This window comes from Babylonia areolata, chromosome 20, assembly GCF_041734735.1.
Source record: "Babylonia areolata isolate BAREFJ2019XMU chromosome 20, ASM4173473v1, whole genome shotgun sequence".
Taxonomy (NCBI): Eukaryota; Metazoa; Mollusca; class Gastropoda; order Neogastropoda; family Buccinidae; genus Babylonia; species Babylonia areolata.
The window spans coordinates 51,041,371-51,065,764 of record NC_134895.1 but is presented as its reverse complement, the minus strand read 5'-3'; the positions used below and the strand labels follow the sequence as shown (position 1 = coordinate 51,065,764).

At 44.0% G+C, this 24,394-nt stretch overlaps 1 protein-coding gene across 1 annotated transcript in view; it reads left to right on the top strand.

The window, feature by feature from the left end:
* Positions 1-14,927, top strand: part of LOC143294700 (tyrosine protein-kinase src-1-like) — a 32,480-nt gene extending 17,553 nt beyond the window's left edge. The window contains exons 7-11 of the mRNA XM_076606105.1: positions 503-649; positions 2,677-2,948; positions 3,897-4,053; positions 9,423-9,554; positions 10,668-14,927. Coding sequence (XP_076462220.1) covers positions 503-649; positions 2,677-2,948; positions 3,897-4,053; positions 9,423-9,554; positions 10,668-10,843 — 884 coding nt within the window. The 3' untranslated portion in view covers positions 10,844-14,927. The remainder of the gene's footprint in view (positions 1-502; positions 650-2,676; positions 2,949-3,896; positions 4,054-9,422; positions 9,555-10,667) is intronic.
* The last annotated feature ends 9,467 nt before the right edge of the window (positions 14,928-24,394 follow it).

Below are 24,394 nucleotides of genomic sequence, written 5' to 3'. Positions count from 1 at the left end.
ACCTCTAGGCCAGCCTTCAGCCTTGACATTGAGCTGGACACTGCTGCTGACAGAAGCAGCTGATGTGCCCAAGCAACAAACGCAGTGACGACATGAATAGGAGGCCGCCGCCAGCACTTGAAGATGCTCGAGATGGACGACACAGCTTCGTCTGCCCCTGTCCTGTCTGGTGGCGTCCCATGACCCAGCTGTAACGAAAAGCATTTGGGTTCCAGACTTCGGGCTCCGAAGCCACATGTGTATCCACCGATGATGTCTGCTGATGATGGCACAATTTCACATCGTCAGTCTCGGTTCCAGAGAGATAACCGTGGTATTCTTTTTCCCTTCAATAGGGAATGGGGGATGACAATGGTTTTCTTGAATATACCATTCATTCATTTATTCTTCTGTATACATTTCCCTCTCTCTGTAACATTATTGGCGTGTGTGTGTGTGTGTGTGTGTGTGTGTGTGTGTGTGTGTGTGTTTGTGTGGGCGCGCGCGCGTGTTCGGACAGCAGACGAAGCAGCCAACTTTAAGCTGACCAGTCCGTACCCACGTCTGAGGCCGTGTGAGATAGAGCGTAGGCGTCCCCTGGAGATTGCAAGGTCCCATGTCACTGTGAATGGTCTCATCGCCACTGGCAAATTCGGCGCAGTGTTCAAAGGTCTGCCACTATCATATCAGAGCCTTCGTGCTGTGTCGCGTCGGAAAATGACGTGTTTGTCAAGTCGTGTCATATCGTAACGTGACGTGTTTATCATGTCGTGTCGTATCGTGTGTGTCGTGTCGGAAAATGACGTGTGTGTCGTGTCGGAAAATGACGTGTTTATCATGTCGTGTCGTATCGTGTTTGTCGTGTCGGAAAATGACGTGTTTGTCATGTCGTAACGTGACGTGTTTATCATGTCGTGTCGTATCGTGTTTGTCGTGTCGGAAAATGACGTGTTTGTCATGTCGTAACGTGACGTGTTTATCATGTCGTGTCGTATCGTGTTTGTCGTGTCGGAAAATGACGTGTTTGCCGTGTCGTGTCATGTCGTAACGTGACGTGTTTATCATGTCGCGTCGTATCGTGTTTGTCGTGTCGGAAAATGACGTGTTTGTCGTGTCGTGTTGTAACGCGTGTGTCGTGTCGTGTCGTAACGTGTGTCTTGTGTCGTAACATGACGTGTTTGTCGTGTCGTGTCGTGTCGTGTCGTGTCGTGTGCACAGGGAGTAATACTGGTGAATAAATGGACTGGCAGGACGGGGTGTTTTTTGTTGTGTGTAGTTTTGTGTCCGTGTCTGTGTGTTCAATGTGGAAGTGGGATTGCCAATCGCTCTGGTGCCACTTGTCTGTAGTAATGACACTCCAGGCACGTACACAGTAATGATACTCCAGGTAAGTATATATATATATATATATATATATATATGTGTGTGTGTGTGTGTGTGTGTGTGTGTGTGTGTGTGTGTGTTCACTGGATGATGCAATATATTCTATGATAAGAGTACTAACTTACCGCCCATTATTTGCTCTGGCGTACAATGCCTTGAAAACCGGGTTTCTCAACACAGTAAACACATACAACACAGCACAACACAACACAGTCCACATACAACACGTCACAACACAACACAGTACAACAGCACGGTACACACATACCGCAACACAGCATGACACAATACAGAATACAACACAACACAGTACACACATACAACACAACACAACACAACACAGTACAACGCAGCACAGTACACACAATGCAACACAACACAGTACACACATACAACACAACACAACACAGTACAACGCAGCACAGTACACACAGTACAACACAGCACAACTGGGCACAGCACATGACAGTACACACAATATGCCTGGAAAATCGGGTTTCTCTCTCCCCGAGGAGAATGTGCCTCCTCAGTGTGCATCACCACCAATATTTTTTTCTTTTCCTTTTGTGTGTGTGTGTGTGTGTGTGTGTGTGTGTGTGTGTGTGTGTGTGTGTGTGTGTGTGTGTGTGTTCTTTTCTGTCTGCAAGTGTAGGACATGTATTTGTTTAACTATCAAAGTTGTGTTGTTTGGTGTGTTTTTTTTTTCCCCCTTCAGAATCTTGCCAAGGACACTACCTTTTTGTAGCCCTGTTTTTCTCTTCTTCTTTTCTCTACGTGCGCTAAGTGCACGTTGCACACGGGACCCCAGTGATGGTAAGTCTCAACTGAAACACTAGCACCCAGACCACTACTCAAGATGTTGTAGAGGACTGGGTGTAAAAAAGAAAAAATCTCGCTTCGTACATGTGTACATGGGAGTCGAGCCAACATTGGCTTCATATTAGGGCACATCAACCACTAGCTCACCGCTCCACACACGCACACACACACACACACACACACACACACACACACACGAGAACACACACACACTCACGAGAACACACACACACACACACACACACACACACACACACACACACACACACACACTTTTTTTTTCTTTCATACCACAGGGTCGTGGAGGTGGCAGTGAAAACGTCACACACACACACACACACACACACACACACACACACACACTTTTTTTTTCTTTCTTATTCTTCTTGGTTCGTGGGCTGCAACTCCCACGTTCACTCTGTACGTACACGAGTGGGCGTTTACGTGTATGACCGTTTTCACCCCGCCATGTAGGCAGCCATACTCCGTTTTCAGGGCTGCTGTACGGGGTCGTGGAGGTGGCGGTGAAGAAGCTGCACAACGGACTCGGCGGCGGCATGACTAGGGGACAGTTCCTCCAGGAGGCGGAGCTGATGAGGCACCTGAGGCACCCCAAGGTCGTGCGAGTGCTGGGCGTGTGCCACCGGGGGGAGCCCCTGCTGCTGGTGATGGAGCTGATGGTCAACGGCTCCCTCCTCGCCTTCCTCCGCAGCCAGGTCCACAGGCCTCTGCTGTCCGTCCTCTGCCTCATCAAAATGGCGGCCCAGGTCGGTCTGTGGTGGTGTGTGGTGGTGGTGGTGAGGGGCGCATCTAGTCAGTCAGTATGTCAGCCAGTCAGCCAGTCAAATAGTCAGTCAACCAGCCAGCTAGCCAGTCAGTCAACCAGTCAGTTAGCCAGTCAGTCAAACAGCCAGCCAGCCAGTGAGTCAGTAAAACAGTCAGCCAGTCAGTCAGTCAAACAGCCAGTTAGCCAGACAGTAAGTCGGCCAGTCAAACAGCCAGTCAGTCAGTCAAACAGTCAGCCAGTTAGTCAAACAGCCAGTTAGCCAGACAGTAAGTCGGCCAGTCAGTCAGCTAAACAGTCAGTAAGTCGGCCAGTCAAACAACCAGTCAATCAGTCAAACAGCCAGCCAGCCAGTCAGTCAGTCGCTTGATATAAACTCTAGAATACATTAATTAGGTCTTATAACCTTTTAGGGCCCTAGGGGCCGGGTGAATTCATTTTCGGTACGTCCAGGGCTGGGCGTGGGAAGCCAGGGCATAATCCTCTCCTTCTAGTCCACCGTTTTAACCCCCCCCCCCCCTCCCCTTTCTCTGTTTGAAAGTCGGGCTGCTCTCCCCACGGAGAGCGCGTCGCTACACTGACAGCGCCACCTTTTTTTTCTTTTTTTCCCCTGCGTGCAGTCTTATTTGCTTTTCCTATCGAAGTGGATTTTTCTACAGAATTTTGCCAGGGACAACCCTTTTGTTGCCGTGGGTTCTTTTACGTGCGCTAAGTGCATGCTGCACACGGGACCTCGGTTTATCGTCTCATCCGAATGACTAGCGTCCAGACCAGCTCAGATTCTCTCGCTTCCTTGGCGGACGCGTTATCTCTGGGCCATCACTCGTACAGATTCCTCCTGCTTCCTAAGGCGGACGCATTACTACCTGCTACATAGGCCACCTCTCCACTCCGCTCCTCGTGTAACTTAGTGACCAATGGTATGTTGCAGATAGCAGATGGCATGCAGTACCTGGAATCTGAAGGGTACGTCCACCGCGACCTGAGAGCAGCCAACGTGCTGGTGGGGGAGCGCTACGAGGTCAAGGTCGGAGACTTCGGCCTGTCCCGGAAACTGAGCGACAGCGGCTTCCACGATGCCACCGTAGGTGAGTCGGTCATTGGCATTGTGTGAGAGTTGTTCATAGCCGTTGTGTGTGTGTGAGTCGTTCATAGCCATTGTGTGTGTGTGAGAGTCGTTCATAGCCATTGTGTGTGTGTGTGAGTCGTTCATAGCCGTTGTGTGTGTGAGAGTCGTTCATAGCCATTGTGTGTGTGTATGAGAGTCGTTCATAGCCGTTGTGTGTGTGAGAGTCGTTCATAGCCGTTGTGTGTGTGAGAGTCGTTCATAGCCATTGTGTGTGTGTGAGTCGTTCATAGCCATTGTGTGTGAGTTGTTAATAGCCATTGAGTGTTGTTTGGGAGTCGTTCCTAGCCCTTGTGTGTGTGAGTCGTTCATAGACATTGTGTGTGAGTCGTTCATAGCCGTTGTGTGTGTGTGAGTCGTTCATAGCCATTGTGTGTGAGTCGTTCATAGCCGTTGTGTGTGTGTGAGTCGTTCATAGCCATTGTGTGTGAGTCGTTCATAGCCATTGTGTGTGAGTCGTTCATAGCCATTGTGTGTGAGTCGGTCATAGCTGTTGTTGTGAGTCGTTCATAGTCATTGTGTGTGAGTCGTTCATAGCCATTGTGTGTGAGTCGTTCATAGCCATTGTGAGAGAGTCGTTCATAGCCGTTGTGTGTGAGTCGTTCATAGCTGTTGTTGTGAGTGGTTCATAGCCATTGTGTGTGAGTCGTTCATAGCTGTTGTTGTGAGTGGTTCATAGCCATTGTGTGTGAGTGGTTCATAGCCGTTGTGTGTGTGTGAGTCGTTCATAGCCATTGTGTGTGAGTCGGTCATAGCCATTGTGTGTGAGTCGTTCATAGCCGTTGTGTGTGTGTGAGTCGTTCATAGACATTGTATGTGAGTCGTCCATAGCCGTTGTGTGTGTGTGTGAGTCGTTCATAGCCATTGTATGTGAGTTGACTCTCAGATTTGACTGATCTTGGTGTCAGACGCAGACCAGTATGAAGTGATTTCATCAACATAGCATTGGACATCTTGCAAGACGAGGCTGTTCTGCGTTGACACTGGGTTTTTCGATAAAGTGTCAGCCACTACCATGTTCTTACCAGGAGTGTATTCTGCTTTCACGTTGTTGTATCGCATCAGACGCATATGTAGTCTCTGGCATCTGAGGGGTGTTTCCTGCAAGTCTTTGTTGTTCACCAGAGAAACTAGTGGTCTGTGGTCGGTGATAGATGTGAAGCTTTCCAGGCCTTCCAGATAGCGTTCAAATTTTTCACAAGCCCACACCATTGCCAGACAAACCTTTTCAATCTGAGCATACCCTTTTTCTGTGTCAGTAAGCGTACGAGAGCAGAATGCGACTGGCTTCAACTCTCTGATGTGATTTTGAAGCAGAACTCCTCCAAGTCCATAACTGCTGACGTCAGCGCTGACTACTGTCGGTTTTGTGACATCATAGAATGCCAGGGTTGGTGCTTCTGACAGTAGTTTCTTTACTTTCTCGACTGAGTCTGTTTGTGGCCTGTCCCATATCCATGGAGAGTCCTTGTGGAGGAGACCATTTAGTGGTTGCAGGATTGTTGACAGGTCAGGAAGGAACCTGTCAAGGTAGTTGACCATTCCTAGCCATCTTCTCAATTCTGAAAGGTCTGCTGAATCTTCCACATTGAGGATGGCCTCCAGTTTTGATAGATCTGGTTTGATGCCATTTTTGTTGAAGGTGTGGCCTAGGAAGTTGATTTCATTCTTGCGAAATTCGCATTTTTTTTTCTTTGTTCAACTTCAGGCCGACATCTGATAAGCGTTGAAGCACCATGTTGAGACGCTTATCGTGCTCTTCCATGTTCTCCGCATGAATGAGGATGCCATCCGTGTAACATTCAACTCCTTAAATGTCACCCAGGATGGTTTCCATCGTTCGCTGGAACACTTCAGGAGCTGTGGAGATTCCAAATGGAAGACGCCGGAAGAAGTACCTGCCAAACGGTGTGATGAATGTTCGTTAGTTTTGCTGTTTCTAGGTCAAGTGGGAGTTGCCAGAAGCCTGACGTTGCATCCAGTTTCGTGAACACTGTTGATCCTGTGTGATGTCTTGTAGAGTCGGTAGAATGCACCGTTCTCGCTTTACAACTGTTCAGTTTCTTCAGGTCCACACACATATACACTCCGCCTCCTTTCTTCAGGACTGGCACCATAGGGGCGCACCAGTCAGTTGGCTCTGTGATGCGTTCAATCACTCCATTCTTCTCCATTCGCTGAAGTTATTCTTCAACTTTTGACATCAAGGGGAGTGGTATTCGTCTTACTGTGGTGAGGTTGTAGGGAATACTGTCTCCCTGTTCTCTAATCTTGGTGGGGTCACACTGTACTGGATCTCCAGTTTCTCCAAATGCCAGGTCACTCAAGTCATCGAGCCTTTTGACAAAACTTAATCGAAAGGCTGCATCTCTGCTGAGGAGACTATCACAGTTGTTGTCAAGGGCAAAGACTCGGAAGGCAACAGTCTGTTCATCATTCTTGTTCACTTGAGCTATGAACGTTCTTCGGTGTGAAAGATCATCTCTGGGGCTCTGTAGAATGACATTTGATTTTCGCAGATTTGGCTTGGGACGTAGGCTATGTTTATGTACATGCGCATGTTTATGTATGTTGGACGATACAAACTTGTCTCACGTTCACACACACACGCACACACACACACACACACACACACACACACACACACACACATGACATGCACGCAGAAAGAGAGAGAGGGGGGTGGAGCATGGTGTGAGAGAGGAGCAGGACATGCACGCACAGGAGAGAAATCGAAACTTTTTTTTATTGAGGGAAAAGGAATAGACACTTATCGGCCTCGTAAAGAAAACGTACAAACTAATCTAGGAAATACAAGAAGAATGAAAAAAAGTAGGAAAAAAAACATATACATCACATGGCAACAAGAACAAATAAATGGCATAGAAAATACACAATTCTCCACAGAATAACATAGTATGCATATGCCTGGAGGAGAATGGGAAGGAAGAAGGTAAGGAAAGAAGAGATACGAAGAAGGAGAGAGAGGAAAAACTGTTGAGAGAGAGAGGGCTGAGGGGAGAAACAGTGAAACACAGAGAGATTTGTTCGACCAGAACGTGGAGAACTGTTTGAATAGACTCTGGCAGCTTGCCAGGCGTTAAAACGTTTTCATGACGTCGTGAGCTCTGCCCTCCCACTGGCTTCAACTCCCCACCCCCACCCTCACCCTCATTTGTTCCACCTTTCTGTGCATACATCGCCCTTGCCCCCTCCCCCATTGGTTCTTCGTCCCCCCCCCGCCCCCCAACTCCCCACACTCCCCCACTCCCTTGCCACTTACCACCCTCCGTAGCCCACGCCCCCAAACGCCAGAACTACCACCCCCACCCCACCCCTCTCCCTGAACTGGCTTGTCACATGTATGTTTGGCGTGTAAATAATTAACGGCTGAACGACGCAGGCAGTCTTTTTCGTTTGTTGTTGTTTTATTCAGTTTTTCACATTTTGACACACATACAGATATACAATGGTAGTGACAGCAAGCTAAATAGACTTGACAGGCAGGAAGAGAGAGAGACAGACAGAGAGAGAGAGACAGACAGACAGACAGAGAGCAAAAAGGAACATAGGATAGAGACTGGGTAATGTTTACTTTGGAATGGAAATAAAAGCTGAAGAGAGAGAGAGATAGAGAGAGAACACACACACACACACACACACACACACACACACACACACACACACACACACACACACACACACACACAGAGAGAGAGAGAGAGAGACTGACAGACACACACAGACTGACACAGACGCACACACAGATTGACACAAACACATACACACAGAGACTCACACACACACACACACACACACACACACACACAACACGCGCGCGCGCGCACACACACACACACACACACACACACTGACTGACTGACTGATTCACACTGACATACATACACACACGCGCGCGCGTTTATTATGTACGTATACACCGAACTTCTTAAAAAAGGGTCATAGGAATTTCCCCCGCGTGAGCACATTGGGGCCCTTTGGACCAGGAAGTTAGGTTGGCGTAAACAGGGGAATGCACTCACCGCGTTATCTCATTGTCCGGTGACACAAGTAGATGTTTGTGCGTTCCTTGACGTGTGCGCGTCACAAGCTGCACACTGGTTGGTCTTGTGGGGGTAATCACAGTCGTCCAGTTTCACTTTCTTAAAGAGGCGTCACTGCGTTCGGACAAATCCATACACGCTAGGTAGCTAACTATCTACACCACATCTCATCTTGGGCAGATGACCCGACCAGAAGCATAACCCGAAGCGCTTCGGCCTTGAGTGCATGCATACATAAATATATATATATATATATATATATATATATATGTGTGTGTGTGTGTGTGTGTGTGTGTGTGTGTGTGTGTGTGTGTGTGTGTGTGCAACCAGACTTGAGTCCATGCATCTATATATGCGTACCTTTCAACGTGGATTTCTTCCACAGAATTTTGCCATGAGGACAACACTCTCAATGCCATGCATTCTTTTCCAGTAAGATAAACACGCACTTGATGTTATGACAATATTTCAACTAGTCCGTAATAATTGACACAGACAGACAGAGCGAGAAAGGCTTCATTAATTCACAGTAAAAAAAGAACCATAACTACTCTAATAGGTACACAAATAATTATATAAGCATGCACTCAAGGCCTGACAAAGCGCGATGGGTTATGCTACTGGTCAGGCATCTGCTTTGCAGTTGTGGTGTAGTGTATATGGATTTGTCTGAACGCAGTGACGCCTCCTTGAGAAACTGAAACACAAAAACAAAAAATGAATGGACTTGATGTTACGACAATGTTATATCTAGTTCGTAATGAATGATATAAACAGTCAGACAGAGCGAAAAAGGCTTCATGGTTTCGCAGAAAATATGAGTCGTAATATCACTTAAACAGCTGTGACAATATCATATCCAGTACGTAATGAATGACATGTAGACGATTTCGACTATGACCATCAGAACAGCTGTCCCGACTATCTGGGCGAGAATTTGATTATAGTGGAGAGTGTCTTGCCCAAGTGACACCCCCACTCTCCCGGCCGAGAGGGTTTTAGGACAGTCGGCATTGGGATGGTTCCAAAGGCCAACTAGCCCACAAGACTGCAGCACTAAGAGCCAGTACAATTTTGCCTCCTAGTTTGAGAGTCACAGTCCTTCACAAAAGACTAAGCTGTAAGTGATTTCCCTTTGCGTTGGAGAAACCATTGATAATACAGCTCTCACTTTGCTGTTGGCCCGACTGTAAACTTACGTCAATCTATGATATAAGCTCATACATACTGGCCAAAATGAATGACGTAAACAGTCAGTAATCTGCAGGCGGCACGTTCCCGTTGAAGTGGACGGCCCCAGAGACAGAGACAGAGCGAAGATTCAGCGCCAAGACTGATGTCTGGTCCTTCGGGGTGTTCCTGCATGAGCTGTTTACCTTGGGAGAAGAACCCTATTTGGGTAGGTATGGGTTTAGTGAGTGATGGGTGTGTGTGGGGGGGCGGGGGGGGGAGGATTGGAAGGTGTATGCGTGCGCGCGCGTGTGTGTGTGTGTGTGTGTGTGTGTGTGTGTGTGTGTGTGTGTTGCATGCGAGCGTGTACATACACTGGATATATATATATATATATATATATATATATATATACATATATATATATGCATACATACATGCATGTATACGTTTTTAGAGAGAGAGAACGGAAACGAAACTGAACGGAATGGTTTATTCACATATAGGCCTCAGCCCCACATGAAGGGGATCATATGAACATTGTACTACTCAATGGAACAACATAAACAAACAAACAGAAATACAGATAACAAAACATCACACATTCATTTCACGAAGTGGCTATTTCTCTCTAAGTTTGGAATCCTTATACAAAAACAAGGGGAAATTACGAACGTCCTTATTGTTGCTTGACGACATTAACAGATTTAATTCAAACAGAAAGCGATGTTTGCGGTATTTTTGGTTTTTATAAACTTTTCAAGAACATTTCTCAGCACTGGGCAACAATGAACAAAATGTATTTCATTTTCTTGGAATTAATTACACAGAGGACAGACTAAATCTTTCATACTAGAAGTTTTGTATCTTGAGCGATGCATTGTCAGTTCTGATATTCCTAATCTAAATTTCGTTGTTATAGATTTCAAGTGCCTGTCCATATCTAGCAGTAGATAATGTTTTGAATCATGTACACTACAGAAAATTCTATTCATATAAAATCTGTCACTGGTATGAATGTGATTATTCCAAGTTTGCCATCTACAATAGATTAACCTTTAGCGGAAAACAGATATAAATCCATTAACACGTCCAACACCCTGTTCCATCCACACAAAACCAAAACCATATTCAAACAAACAAAGACGAACCTTAGTTACCCAAATTTTCTTTCCCTTAATATCTGAATCATATTACATTTTAGAGAGAGAGAGAGAGAGAGAGAGAGAGAGAGAGAGAGAGAGAGAGAGCGGGGGAAGGGGGGGGGGGAGATTGAGAGAGACACAATGTAAGTTTTCCCTTAATGTGGTCTGTTCACGCACTATTCCCCGTTGCGACAAAGGTCAAACCCCGACACAGGCCATTCAGGCCGTGATGGAGGGCTACCGTCTGCCCAAGCCACAGCTGGCTGGACTGGAGTGTCCCAACAATGTCTATGACATGATGCTGCTATGCTGGGACGTTCCGGATAACAGGCCCACCTTCCGGGACCTCAAGAAGTTCTTCGACAACTTTTAATTCAGCAGAGAGACCTGTGTTCATGCTCCGCCTGTCTCCCTCCAACGGCGAATCCTGAACTGTGTTCGTGACTGACAACACTGTCTCCCTCCAACGGCGAATCCTGAACTGTGTTCGTGACTGACAACACTGTTTCCCTCCAACGGCGAATCCTGAACTCTTTTCGTGACTGACAACACTGTCTCCTTCCAACGGCGAATCCTGAACTCTTTTCGTGACTGACAACACTGTCTCCTTCCAACGGCGAATCCTGAACTCTTTTCGTGACTGACAACACTGTCTCCTTCCAGCGGCGAATCCTGAACTCTTTTCGTGACTGACAACACTGTCTCCTTCCAACGGCGAATCCTGAACTGTGTTCCTGACTGACACAGACTGTCTCCCTCCAACTGCGAATTCTGAACTTTGTGTGTGACTGACAAAGACTGTCTCCTTCCAACGGCGAATCGTGAACTCTGAGCATTTTGGGGGGTAATAAAGTTCATACAGATTTATTTGACACAGATAAACTTTTTTTCCCGTCTTAAACAATGGGTAAATATTCTGTAAAATTGTACTTTAAGAAATGTAATGCACTTCTTAGACCATGCTTCTTTAGACTTCATTATGGCAACCTGTGACACGGATAAACATTTTTGACTCACTTGTGTAAACAAAGTGAGTCTATGTTTTAACCCGGTGTTCGGTTGTGTGTGTGTGTGTGTGTGTGTGTGTGTGTGTGTCTGTGTGTGTGTGTGTCTGTGTGTGTGTGTGTCTGTGTGTCCGTGGTAAACTTTAACACTGACATTTTCTCTGCAAATACTTTGACAGTTGACACCAAATTAGGCATAAAAATAGGAAAAATTCAGTTCTTTCCAGTCATCTTGTTTAAAACAATATAGTACCGCTGGGATGGGCACAAAAAAATAATAAATGAAAAAAAGAAGCCAAATTATATGCAAACTGCATTTAGTGTTATATTTCTATTTTTTGTATTCTCTAAACTTTGCACTTTGATCTGGTATTCTGACACAACAACAAGAGCAGTCATTATTATCATTTTTTGTTTAAACAGGAACTTCTTTTGCTAAGCATGGAAGTTTTATTTATTTTGCAAACGTTTTGGTGCAGATAGTAAAAAAAAAAAAGGGAAATTAATCTGCAGTTAATGCTAGGGGACTTAATTTGCTTTAAACTGATCTTTCTCATCTTAAACATTACATTTTGAAATTATACTCAATACATAAAAAGCTTGTGTGTTTTACTCTCAGTGTACAGGGCTTTCACTATGTTCATTCGCCCAAGTGGTCTTTTTCGGAAAAGACTAAAATCAATAGGACGAGTGGACTTTACAGATCTATTGGCTGAGCCCTGAAGGTCATGGGCAAAAATCAATTGCGTACACATATTTATACACATTCAAAGCGCGTGCTCATATTCTTCGCGAACGCGAACGACGCAATTTTGTTTCAAGTTGTTGACCTGCCCATTCAATCCTATATTCAATGGACAATACATGATAACATGTGATGGAAAGTTGGAGAAGGAGACCGTTAAATATTTATTCAGAGAAAGATTTGTGAACGCCTCATCACTTACTGGATTATGCCCCAAACTGCCATAAAAATATCCACAGAATCAGTCGGAATTCACAGTTAAAAATTGTAAACCATGCGAGTTAATACCCTTGAATTGATCACGATGAAACGAACAAATTTCCAGTCTTGACTTTTCTCAAAATGAAGTCCTTTTCACTTCATACGACGTTTAGAAGTACTTGTACTTGGCTCTACATGTTATTAGTTTAACAAAATACTCAATCTTCATATCAACTTTAAAACTATAAAACTAGAATGAACATAAAAGAGAAATTGAATCGACCGTGTCATACTACATTCCCGGCGGGTGTAACTAAACTTGTACATCTATCTAGATCTAGAGAAAACGGCTAAATGTTGCAGTGTGATTGCGGCGATAGCCACGTCTCTTTTACCGCGGACTTAAAAATATTTTTTTTTATTGCCCTTAAAGATTTTTTGAATGCCCAATATACACCAGAATAATATGATTTAAACAGCGTTCTCACTGCGAATACCGCAATTAATTTATTGCCCTTTAAAAAAGTATGTTCAAATTTTAAATTTTAGAACGTCAGTTAAGGAGCCACGATAGTGTAATGGATAAGACAGTTTCTTCTCACCCGAACACGCGGGGTTCGAATCTGCCGTCAGGATTTTTTTTCTTCTTTTTCATCTTTTTTTTTTCTTTTCTTTTTTTTTTTTAACCTGAAGCTTTATAATAACAAATACAGAACACATTTTAACACTTAGATTTTTTTAAAGTGTATCACAAGTGAGTCTTGAAGGCCTTGCCTCTCTTGTTTTTATAGTCCTAAGCAATGTGTATTTTGTGAAATTGTACTTTAAGAAATGCATCCTATTGCATTTCTTGCACCATGCTTCATTAGACTTCATCATGGCAACCTGATAATCACCGTCACTAATCACATTACTTTACTGCTGTGTTGTTCTTCTTAAATTCTTTCATGATTATTCTTTTGAATGTGCAACAATACATTATTTCTTGAACCGTCATGTAATTTCCATTCATTAAGTACATGAAGACCACCTTCTCTGTGTATATTTTCTCTTCTCTCTCGGAAGCTTATTTTCCTTGTTTCGATTATCAAGTCAAGAGCGTTTGTTAGAAACTTACTGAAAGTTATCTTGTAATGTTTATGTTCTTGCAGTTTTTCGGGTACTGTTGTAATCTGTCCTGTCTTGTTATGAATCTGTAAAAACGTAACTTGGAAAATTCTTTTCATCAGTCCATTTTGCAAATCCTCAAAACTCCTTTGTATTACATATCTCGCCTGTTTGAATTAAAACAAAACTCCGTAAAATCGCATCGTTTAGCCGATTCTAATCAATATCACTTCGATCTTTCTAAGTAAAATCATGCGGTTACATGCAGAATATTTCTAACTGAATATTCAACGACCATTGCTAGAATGTGTTTATATAAATAATCGTATAATAATCTCATGTACATGCTTTATTTGCCTCCTGTTACATGTGTCCAGAAAGCTGCTGTTTCACTAATTTGCGTTCATGCATATTGTTGCATGGTTTACTTCTTGAGGCGTGTCATTGCGAATGCGGTTTGGTATGGGTTAAGGTATGACTCTACCTCTTTGCCTCATTGAGGTACACTGTTTCTCGAACCAAATTTTACTTCGTTTTAGTGTGTGTGTGTGTGTGTGTGTGTGTGTGTGTGTGTGTGTGTGTGTGTGTGTGTGTGTGTGTGTGTGTGTGTGTGTTTGTTTGTTTTGCTTTGTTTTTCTTTTTTTCATTGGCTGACATATGTTTTTACTGTTGGCGGTGTTTTGTTTTGTTTTCTTTGTGTGTGTGTGTGTGTGTGTGTGTGTGTGTGTGTGTGTGTGTGTGTGTGTGTGTTTAAAGTTCTCAAGCTTAAATTTTCCGCTATAAGTAAAACGTTAGACATACGTTCAGCACATGTATCTATCTATTGAAGCTTGTAATTTTATATTGACATATATCATTGCTTTATATTTCAGTTGATGTGTTGTGATCTTTTTCAATTGACCACTGCTGTTTATTTGATTGTAGTGGTGGGAATGTGAGTGCATTCTGAAACTGTTCTCTTAAATGTTCATCCCATCGGAAACGTGGTGACATAATTTCGAGATTTCCTTTTTTTGTTGATAATTTTTTTATAGTTAATATGAACCAAGTTGCTCAATATCAATACTTCTAACCGGGTTTGCAATGATTCATACGTTCCATTAAACCAGCCATTTTCATGTTAAAACATTATCTTTCATAAAACCCTGTGACCACGTATACTGTTTGTTGAAAGCAGGTAGGAGGGTGTGTTTGAAAGTGGAGAAATTCATCAAATTGGGAAAGATCACCAGATGATTTGGATCGTTCATTTACACGTTTTCATCACCAATTTCATGTGTCTTAATTGCTGTTTATGGTTTAATGTTGGTGCATAATACCGATGATGTCACTTTATGTCCTCCATGCTCCAATAAGGATCAAAGGAATAAATATTATTGATTCTTGTGTGTATGTGTGCGCGATTTGTTTGCGCGCGCGCGTGTGTGTTTGGTATGTGTGTGTAAACCCATGCATGCGTACTGGACATGGAGCCACATGTTCTAGTGTTTCTGTAAATGCTTAATGCTTAGAATTCAAAACAAAGAAAGAAAAAAATTAAACAAAAGGAACATGAAAGCCCAAATATGATTCAACTTCCTTCTCTCCCTTCTTCCCCCCCCCCCCCCTCCTTCCCCTTTTCCAGTGTATCACAAGGGTTTAGACCACTGCAAATTTAAGCAAAGTGAATTCACAAGATGACGGTGTGATGACAATAGTATTTCATGTCATACGTGCAGATTTTGCCGGATGTGGTCAAGAGAAACATTTTACTTCGTCGTAGTTTAATCATTCAATTCACCGTTGAAAAAAAAGGGGTGGGGGGGGGGGGGGGGGAGGCACAACAGATAAAGACGAGTTTGTAAAAGTACTACAGCTTCTTAACACACTTTTCGCAACTTTGTAAGGAGGGAGGGTGGCAAAATGGTTTAGACGCTCGTCTGCCAATACAAAATCCGTGAGGGTCTGGATTCGAATCTCACTCTCGCCCTTTCTCCCAAGTTTGACTCAGAATATTAATTTGATTTTGCAGACCAATCGCAGTGTTAGATAGCAGTACAATATCATCCGCGAACAGAAGAATGAACAACTCTAATAAATTAGGCAAAAACTGAATTCCATGAATACCACTGATTTCAACTGCTGAAGCAATTTCGTTAACAAATAACGAAAACAATATAGGGCTTAACATACAACCTTGCCTCAAGCCAACGGGACAATCAAAAAACTCAGTTAACTTATCTTCAATACGTACGCAAGGCGTAACACATTTATACATAGCAATGATAGCATTCATAAATTTCCCCTTTATACCTTTCTGAATCAAAATATCAAACAAAGGCTGACGTTGCATAGAGTCAAATGCCCTGAAGATACGACAGGAATTCTGTGACAACAATGATGAAAGTTAGAATTAATTTACTATGCACGAGAAGCACTTTTGTTCTACAGGTTAAGTTAGTACATATTTTACATTTTGTTGTGGCTGAGTGATCACCATATTGTGTACTTTTGACCTCTTTCTAGGGGCCGGAGGCCTGGAGATTAACGTTTTGTTCTTGTTCTTGTTCCCAAGTTTGACTGGAAAATCGAACTGAGCGTCTAGTGGTTCGGATTATACTATAAACCGAGATCCCAATGATGTGCAGCACGCACTTGGCGCACAGAAAAAGAACCCATGGCAACGAAAGTGTTGTCCTCTGGCAAAATTCTGCAGAAGAAATTCGGTCGGATAGGTACACAAATATACATGCATGCAATCGAGGCCTGACAAAGAGCGTTGGGTTATGTCATGCTGCTGGTCAGACATCTGCCTAGCAGATGTGGTGTAGCGTATGATTATGGATTTGTCCGAACGCAATGACGCCTCCTTGAGAAACCGAAACTCACAACCTTGTATAATAAAACCAACATCATGTCTTTTTTTTTTTTTTTGGCAGCTGTTGTCTGACCTTAACATAAGTTTGATACCACTTTAAAACAAACTTCCAGCACCGGCGTTGAAAACAGCGTCGTGCCGGTGTCACAGCTCAAGTGATCCTCTATTCAGACTGTCTCTCCGGAGACTTCAGCCCGGACTGAGACTGCTTCATGGACTCTCCGATTGTCCAGGCTGAAATGTCCCCGGGAGATGTTCTGACATGCCGGAACGGCGGACGCATTTTGCTGTGTCAAAATCACTGATGCAGAGAACACAGATACGGCAGTTCAATAATGAAGAAAATCAGTGGGTTTTTTGTTTTTGTTTTTAAAACATACGCACACGCGCCCGCACGCACGCGCGCGCGCGCGCGCGCGCACACACACACACACACACACACACACAGAGCATCAGGTGTATCGGGATTAGGCAAATCAGGCTGACACCGCCCGAGCTGGTTTCTTTCACAGAAGACCGTCAGATCTCAAAGAATAGTCCAGTGACCCACCTGACTGTGCGGCGCTCACATTATGTTTATCATTATGTATGTAGTGAGTCCAATAAACAGACATACCCAACTGTTATGGGATTTATTTGCACACACACACACACACACACACACACACACACACACACACACACACACACACACACTGTGTGAGTGTGTGTGTTTTCATTGATAAACACAGTTCTAAAAACTAACACAAAGACGTACAGTTGTACTCTCGGGGAGAGACAGACAGACAGATAGGGGAAATGACTCCCACAGACAATGACTGAGACAATCAATTGCTCCCGAGGATGATCAACAGACACGCGCTGGTGAGCGTTTTCTCCATCCAGTTGTCACCCTTTATTGGGATAACGATAACGACAACGATAACGATGTTTTATTCAGATTAAGGCCAAAGCCCCTTACTGAAGGGGGTCATACAAGAAAATAAATGAGGAAAATGACTTGACACGATAAACCAACATCACAAATCAACCAAAAGTAGCTAATACAATACTCAACAACATTCACAAAATAACAATTCGAAGTCTCTTCAATGCCTCATATAAGTATATGGCCAAGTTTTGTTGGGTAAGCTTATGTTTTGACGACATGAGCAGATTAAATCTATAAAAGGCTTATCACCCTTTACTGGGACAACACCAGAGAGGGGGGTAGAAAGGGAATGCGAATGGTTTATCCATTGGGCCATGGACCCTCATTAACCCTTTCACCGCCAGTCAATTTAGAGTGCAAAATTCCCTTGTGCTATAAACACAGAAAAGATGGTGTCTAAGAATAGCTGGGGATTCCCCCAGTGGTGTGTAGAAGATACGGCCCTATCCTACCACCGAAAATAAAGAGCAGTAGGTTCATGGATAACAGTCCCATGATCTGGTCACTCTTCAGTGACATGGGTCCTCTACCTGGCTGCTCCATAAATGCGAGTTTGGCAGTGAAAGGGTTAAGGGAAAGTGAACAGTCAGCATTACAAAATAATCCAGAAAAATAATCAAATTTCAACAAAATATTATGCCTACTAGAAATGAGAAACAGTGGTTCATGACAAACTCAGAGATTACAATTTGTCTGAATGGTTTGAACAAATAACGTGAAAAATTATGCACATCTAGATAAACAAGAAGACTTAGTTTAAATGCACATGGATATTAGCAGTACTTGAAAGGAATAAACTTCAGTCTAATTTCACTAAGACAGTGAACAGGACAGCGCATCTTCCTTGAAAGTTTTACATAAGAGAGAGAGAGAGAGAGAGAGAGAGAGATCTATGGAATCAGACGAAGTAACCCGCTAACTGAAGGGCGGGCGCACAGACAGACAAACAGACAAGATATTAATCACGATACGTATCCGTGGACGTGAGACCACAAAGTACCTTGTCCAGCTTACTCGAGGACCGACACCACTTGAGATGCTGAAGAGGGCCGATGGACACAGTCCTGCAGCTCTCACTGGCTGCTGACTGTATAGTCACAGGACAGCTTACAATAATGTTCCTTCTGCCCGTTTCACGCCTGTGGAAACTCAGAACTCGGAAATGAATGTCTATTCAAAATGTTCATTATTCTATACATTATAACACACACACACACACACACACACACACACACACACACACACACACACACACACACACAAACCTACAAAAAAAACAACAACAAAACAACCAAGCAATATATGAAGGAAAAAATGGGGAAAAAAAACAAAACACCTAGGGTGTATCAAAATTATCATTAAAAGAAAAAGAAAAAAAAAGATTACGGCACGAAATCAATTTTACAAAGAAGAAATATGTGCATATTTATATATCCACGTTTTCACATACGTAATCATACTATCAAGCACTATCATACACACATAAACATGTACATAAACGCCAGACAAACACTTGATGAATCGGGGTTGCCATCCTCACTAACATAGTTTATTTATCAGCAGTACATCTCAGGGCCCGTCAAAGGAATCATGGACACTAAAACTATACGCAACAGATTCAGTTTCGGTTTCATGAAAGTGTCAGATCGTGCGGACAGATCCATATACGCTACACAAGGTCTACTGAAAAACAAAAACAAAGAAACATAAGTTTAGAGAATACAAAAAATATCAATATAACAGTAAATGCAGTTTGCATATAGTTAGGCTTCTTTTTTTTAATTTTTTTTGTGCCCATCCCAGAGGTGCAATATTGTTTTAAACAAGATGACTGGAAAGAACTGAATTTTTCCTATTTTTATGCCAAATTTGGTGTCAACTGACAAAGTATTTGCTGAGAAAATGTCAATGTTAAAGTTTACCACGGACACACAGACACACGGACACACACACACACACACACACACACACACACACACACACACACAGACAACCGAACACCAGGTTAAAACATAGACTCACTTTGTTTACACAAGTGAGTCAAAAATGTAGTTATATACAGATACTTTACCTTCGCCCTACTCAAACGCACTGATAGGCCTTGACAGCCTATTCAAAGGAAACTGAAAATAATATAATCAAATATTGAACAGGTAAACAAATGAATGAATAAAGGAATGGATAAACTGATAAGAATAATAAAGTAAAATAGGTGAAAATAAAATACAAAGTAATAAATAATAATATTAACAATAAAAGGTAAATACATTATAAAAATAAAAATAAAAAATAAAAAAAGTGGGGGGTGGGGGTGGGGAGATAGAGACAAGGCAAAATATTGGAGGAAAAAAAAGATGAAAGAAAAATGAGCCACGCTCAGTAAACCCTTGTGCACCAACACACGTGCACATACCAACACAAGCGTGCAAATACACAGGCACGCACGCGCGCGCGCGCGCGCGCACACACACACACACACACACACACACAAACATGTACGCACGTGTGTGTGTGTGTGTGTGTGTGTGTGTGTGTTGTGTGTGTGTGTGTGTGTGTGTGTGTGTGTGTGTGAGTAAGCACACGAACGTTGCTGAGCTCTGCCCAGTCAAGGACTGTGTTATTGTGACAACCGCCCAGACTGGAAGTGGAGTGAGTGCTGTCTGGGCCTGGTGGGCGAACTGTGATGGGAGGCAGGCAGTTGACAACGGAACTGAGAAACTCAGAGTGGAGAGCAGCGTGTTTCCTCCATCACAGGAAGGAGCCATAACCCGTGTTATCTGTACATTTCCATTGTTCGCTGTTTTTGGCTCTTGTGTCCCGGTGTAGTAGCCTGTTCGCACCCTAGATGGTTTTTACCCCCGGGGTAAAGTCTGGCTAGCCCAGATTAAAACCTGGGGTCTCTCTAAACTAGCCTAGATTGACTTCACAGGGGGTATCAAAAACTTATAAACTTGTCTTTGTCAGAACTGTCTACCCCCAGCACCTCTATAGTTCGATGTTATCCCAAAGTGGATATGGGGGTTCATTATGGGCTGCTTGAAATGACCTTCAAATAATGGCGAATTTTTCCTACTTAGAATTGACCCCCTCGCCCATTTAGTTGACATTAGAAAGGCATTTTATACAAGTCAGTCTCGGATTACCGGAGGAAGGCTTTAGTTTAATCAAGAAATCCAACACTCAGCTTATATCACAGATTGACACAAGCTTACGGTTGGGCCAACAGCAAAGTGACAGCTGTATTATCAATGGTTTCTCCACTGCAGTGGGAAATCATTTACAGCTTAGTCTTTTGTGAAAGACTTGATGACTCTCAAACTGGGGGACAAGATTGCGCTTGCTCTTAGTGCTGCTGCCTTGGAGGCTAGTTGGCCTTTGCGAACCGTCCCAACACCAACTGTCCTAAAACCCTCTTAGCAGAGAGCGTGAGGATGTAAGACACTCTCCACCATGATATAATTCAAGCCCAGATAGTCTGTACAGCAGTTGCCTCGTTTACTGTTCTGATGGTCATAGTTGGACACGACTGATTATCATACATACAAACCAGAAATCCTATCAAGGGTAGCAAAGACAACAACAGCACTGTCCATACTAAAACCTGTATGGAAGGACAACAACATGTCCTTGAAACACAAGGTGTGGTTCATCAGACACAGCAATCATATCACCAAGGTCTGGTTCATCAGACACACTGATCACATCACCAAGGTGTGGTTCATCAGACACACCAATCATATCACCAAGGTGTGGTTCATCAGACACACTGATCATATCACCAAGGTGTGGCTCATCAGACACACTGATCACATCACCATGGTCTGGTTCATCAGACACACTGATCACATCACCAAGGTGTGGCTCATCAGACACACTGATCACATCACCAAGGTGTGGTTCATCAGACACACTGATCACATCACCAAGGTCTGGTTCATCAGACACAGCAATCATATCACCAAGGTGTGGTTCATCAGACACACTGATCATATCACCAAGGTCTGGCTCATCAGACACACTGATCACATCACCAAGGTCTGGTTCATCAGACACAGCAATCATATCACCAAGGTGTGGCTCATCAGACACACTGATCACATCACCAAGGTCTGGCTCATCAGACACACTGATCATATCACCAAGGTCTGGCTCATCAGACACACTGATCATATCACCAAGGTCTGGTTCATCAGACACACTGATCACATCACCAAGGTCTGGTTCATCAGACACACTGATCACATCACCAAGGTGTGGTTCATCAGACACACTGATCACATCACCAAAGTCTGGTTCATCAGACACACTGATCACATCACCAAGGTCTGGTTCATCAGACACACCAATCATATCACCAAGGTCTGGTTCATCAGACACACTGATCATATCACCAAGGTGTGGTTCATCAGACACACTGATCACATCACCAAGGTGTGGCTCATCAGACACACTGATCACATCACCAAGGTGTGGTTCATCAGACACACTGATCACATCACCAAGGTCTGGTTCATCAGACACACCAATCATATCACCAAGGTGTGGTTCATCAGACACACTGATCATATCACCAAGGTCTGGTTCATCAGACACACCAATCATATCACCAAGGTCTGGTTCATCAGACACACTGATCACATCACCATGGTCTGGTTCATCAGACACTGATCATATCACCAAGGTCTGGTTCATCAGACACACCAATCATATCACCAAGGTCTGGTTCATCAGACACACTGATCATATCACCCAGGTCTGGCTCATCAGACACACTGATCATATCACCAAGGTCTGGTTCATCAGACACACTGATCATATCACCAAGGTGTGGTTCATCAGACACACTGATCACATCACCATGGTCTGGTTCATCAGACACACTGATCACATCACCAAGGTGTGGTTCATCAGACACACTGATCACATCACCCAGGTGTGGTTCATCAGACACACTGATCACATCACCCAGGTGTGGTTCATCAGACACACTGATCACATCACCAAGGTGTGGTTCATCAGACACACTGATCACATCACCAAGGTCTGGTTCATCAGACACACTGATCATATCACCCAGGTCTGGCTCAACAGACACAGCAATCATATCACCAAGGTGTGGCTCATCAGACACACTGATCACATCACCCAGGTCTGGCTCATCAGACACACTGATCACATCACCCAGGTCTGGCTCATCAGACACACTGATCACATCACCCAGGTCTGGCTCATCAGACACACTGATCATATCACCAAGGTGTGGTTCATCAGACACACTGATCACATCACCATGGTGTGGTTCATCAGACACACTGATCACATCACCAAGGTCTGGTTCATCCGACACACTGATCACATCACCCAGGTCTGGCTCATCGGACACACTGATCATATCACCAAGGTGTGGTTCATCAGACACAGCAATCATATCACCAAGGTGTGGATCATCAGACACACTGATCACATCACCCAGGTGTGGTTCATCAGACACAGCAATCATATCACCAAGGTGTGGCTCATCAGACACACTGATCACATCACCCAGGTGTGGTTCATCAGACACAGCAATCATATCACCAAGGTGTGGTTCATCAGACACAGCAATCATATCACCAAGGTGTGGCTCATCAGACACACTGATCACATCACCCAGGTCTGGTTCATCAGACACAGCAATCATATCACCCAGGTCTGGCTCATCAGACACACTGATCACATCACCAAGGTGTGGCTCATCAGACACACTGATCACATCACCAAGGTGTGGTTCATCACATACACTGATCACATCACCAAGGTGTGGTTCATCAGACACAGCAATCATATCACCAAGGTGTGGCTCATCAGACACACTGATCACATCACCATGGTCTGGTTCATCAGACACACTGATCACATCACCAAGGTGTGGTTCATCAGACACACTGATCACATCACCAAGGTGTGGTTCATCAGACACACTGATCACATCACCAAGGTCTGGTTCATCAGACACACTGATCATATCACCAAGGTGTGGTTCATCAGACACAGCAATCATATCACCAAGGTCTGGTTCATCAGACACAGCAATCATATCACCAAGGTCTGGTTCATCAGACACAGCAATCATATCACCAAGGTGTGGTTCATCAGACACACTGATCATATCACCAAGGTGTGGCTCATCAGACACACTGATCATATCACCAAGGTGTGGCTCATCAGACACACTGATCATATCACCAAGGTCTGGTTCATCAGACACACTGATCATATCACCAAGGTGTGGTTCATCAGACACAGCAATCATATCACCAAGGTGTGGCTCATCAGACACACCAATCATATCACCAAGGTGTGGTTCATCAGACACACTGATCATATCACCAAGGTGTGGTTCATCAGACACAGCAATCATATCACCAAGGTCTGGTTCATCAGACACACTGATCATATCACCAAGGTGTGGCTCATCAGACACACTGATCACATCACCAAGGTGTGGCTCATCAGACACACTGATCACATCACCAAGGTGTGGTTCATCAGACACACTGATCACATCACCAAGGTCTGGTTCATCAGACACACTGATCACATCACCAAGGTCTGGTTCATCAGACACACTGATCATATCACCAAGGTGTGGCTCATCAGACACACTGATCACATCACCAAGGTGTGGCTCATCAGACACACTGATCATATCACCAAGGTGTGGCTCATCAGACACACTGATCACATCACCCAGGTCTGGCTCATCAGACACAGCAATCATATCACCAAGGTGTGGCTCATCAGACACACTGATCACATCACCAAGGTGTGGCTCATCAGACACAGCAATCATATCACCAAGGTGTGGCTCATCAGACACAGCAATCACATCACCAAGGTGTGGCTCATCAGACACACTGATCACATCACCAAGGTCTGGCTCATCAGACACACTGATCACATCACCAAGGTCTGGCTCATCAGACACACTGATCACATCACCCAGGTCTGGCTCATCAGACACACTGATCACATCACCATGGTGTGGTTCATCAGACACACTGATCACATCACCAAGGTCTGGTTCATCAGACACACTG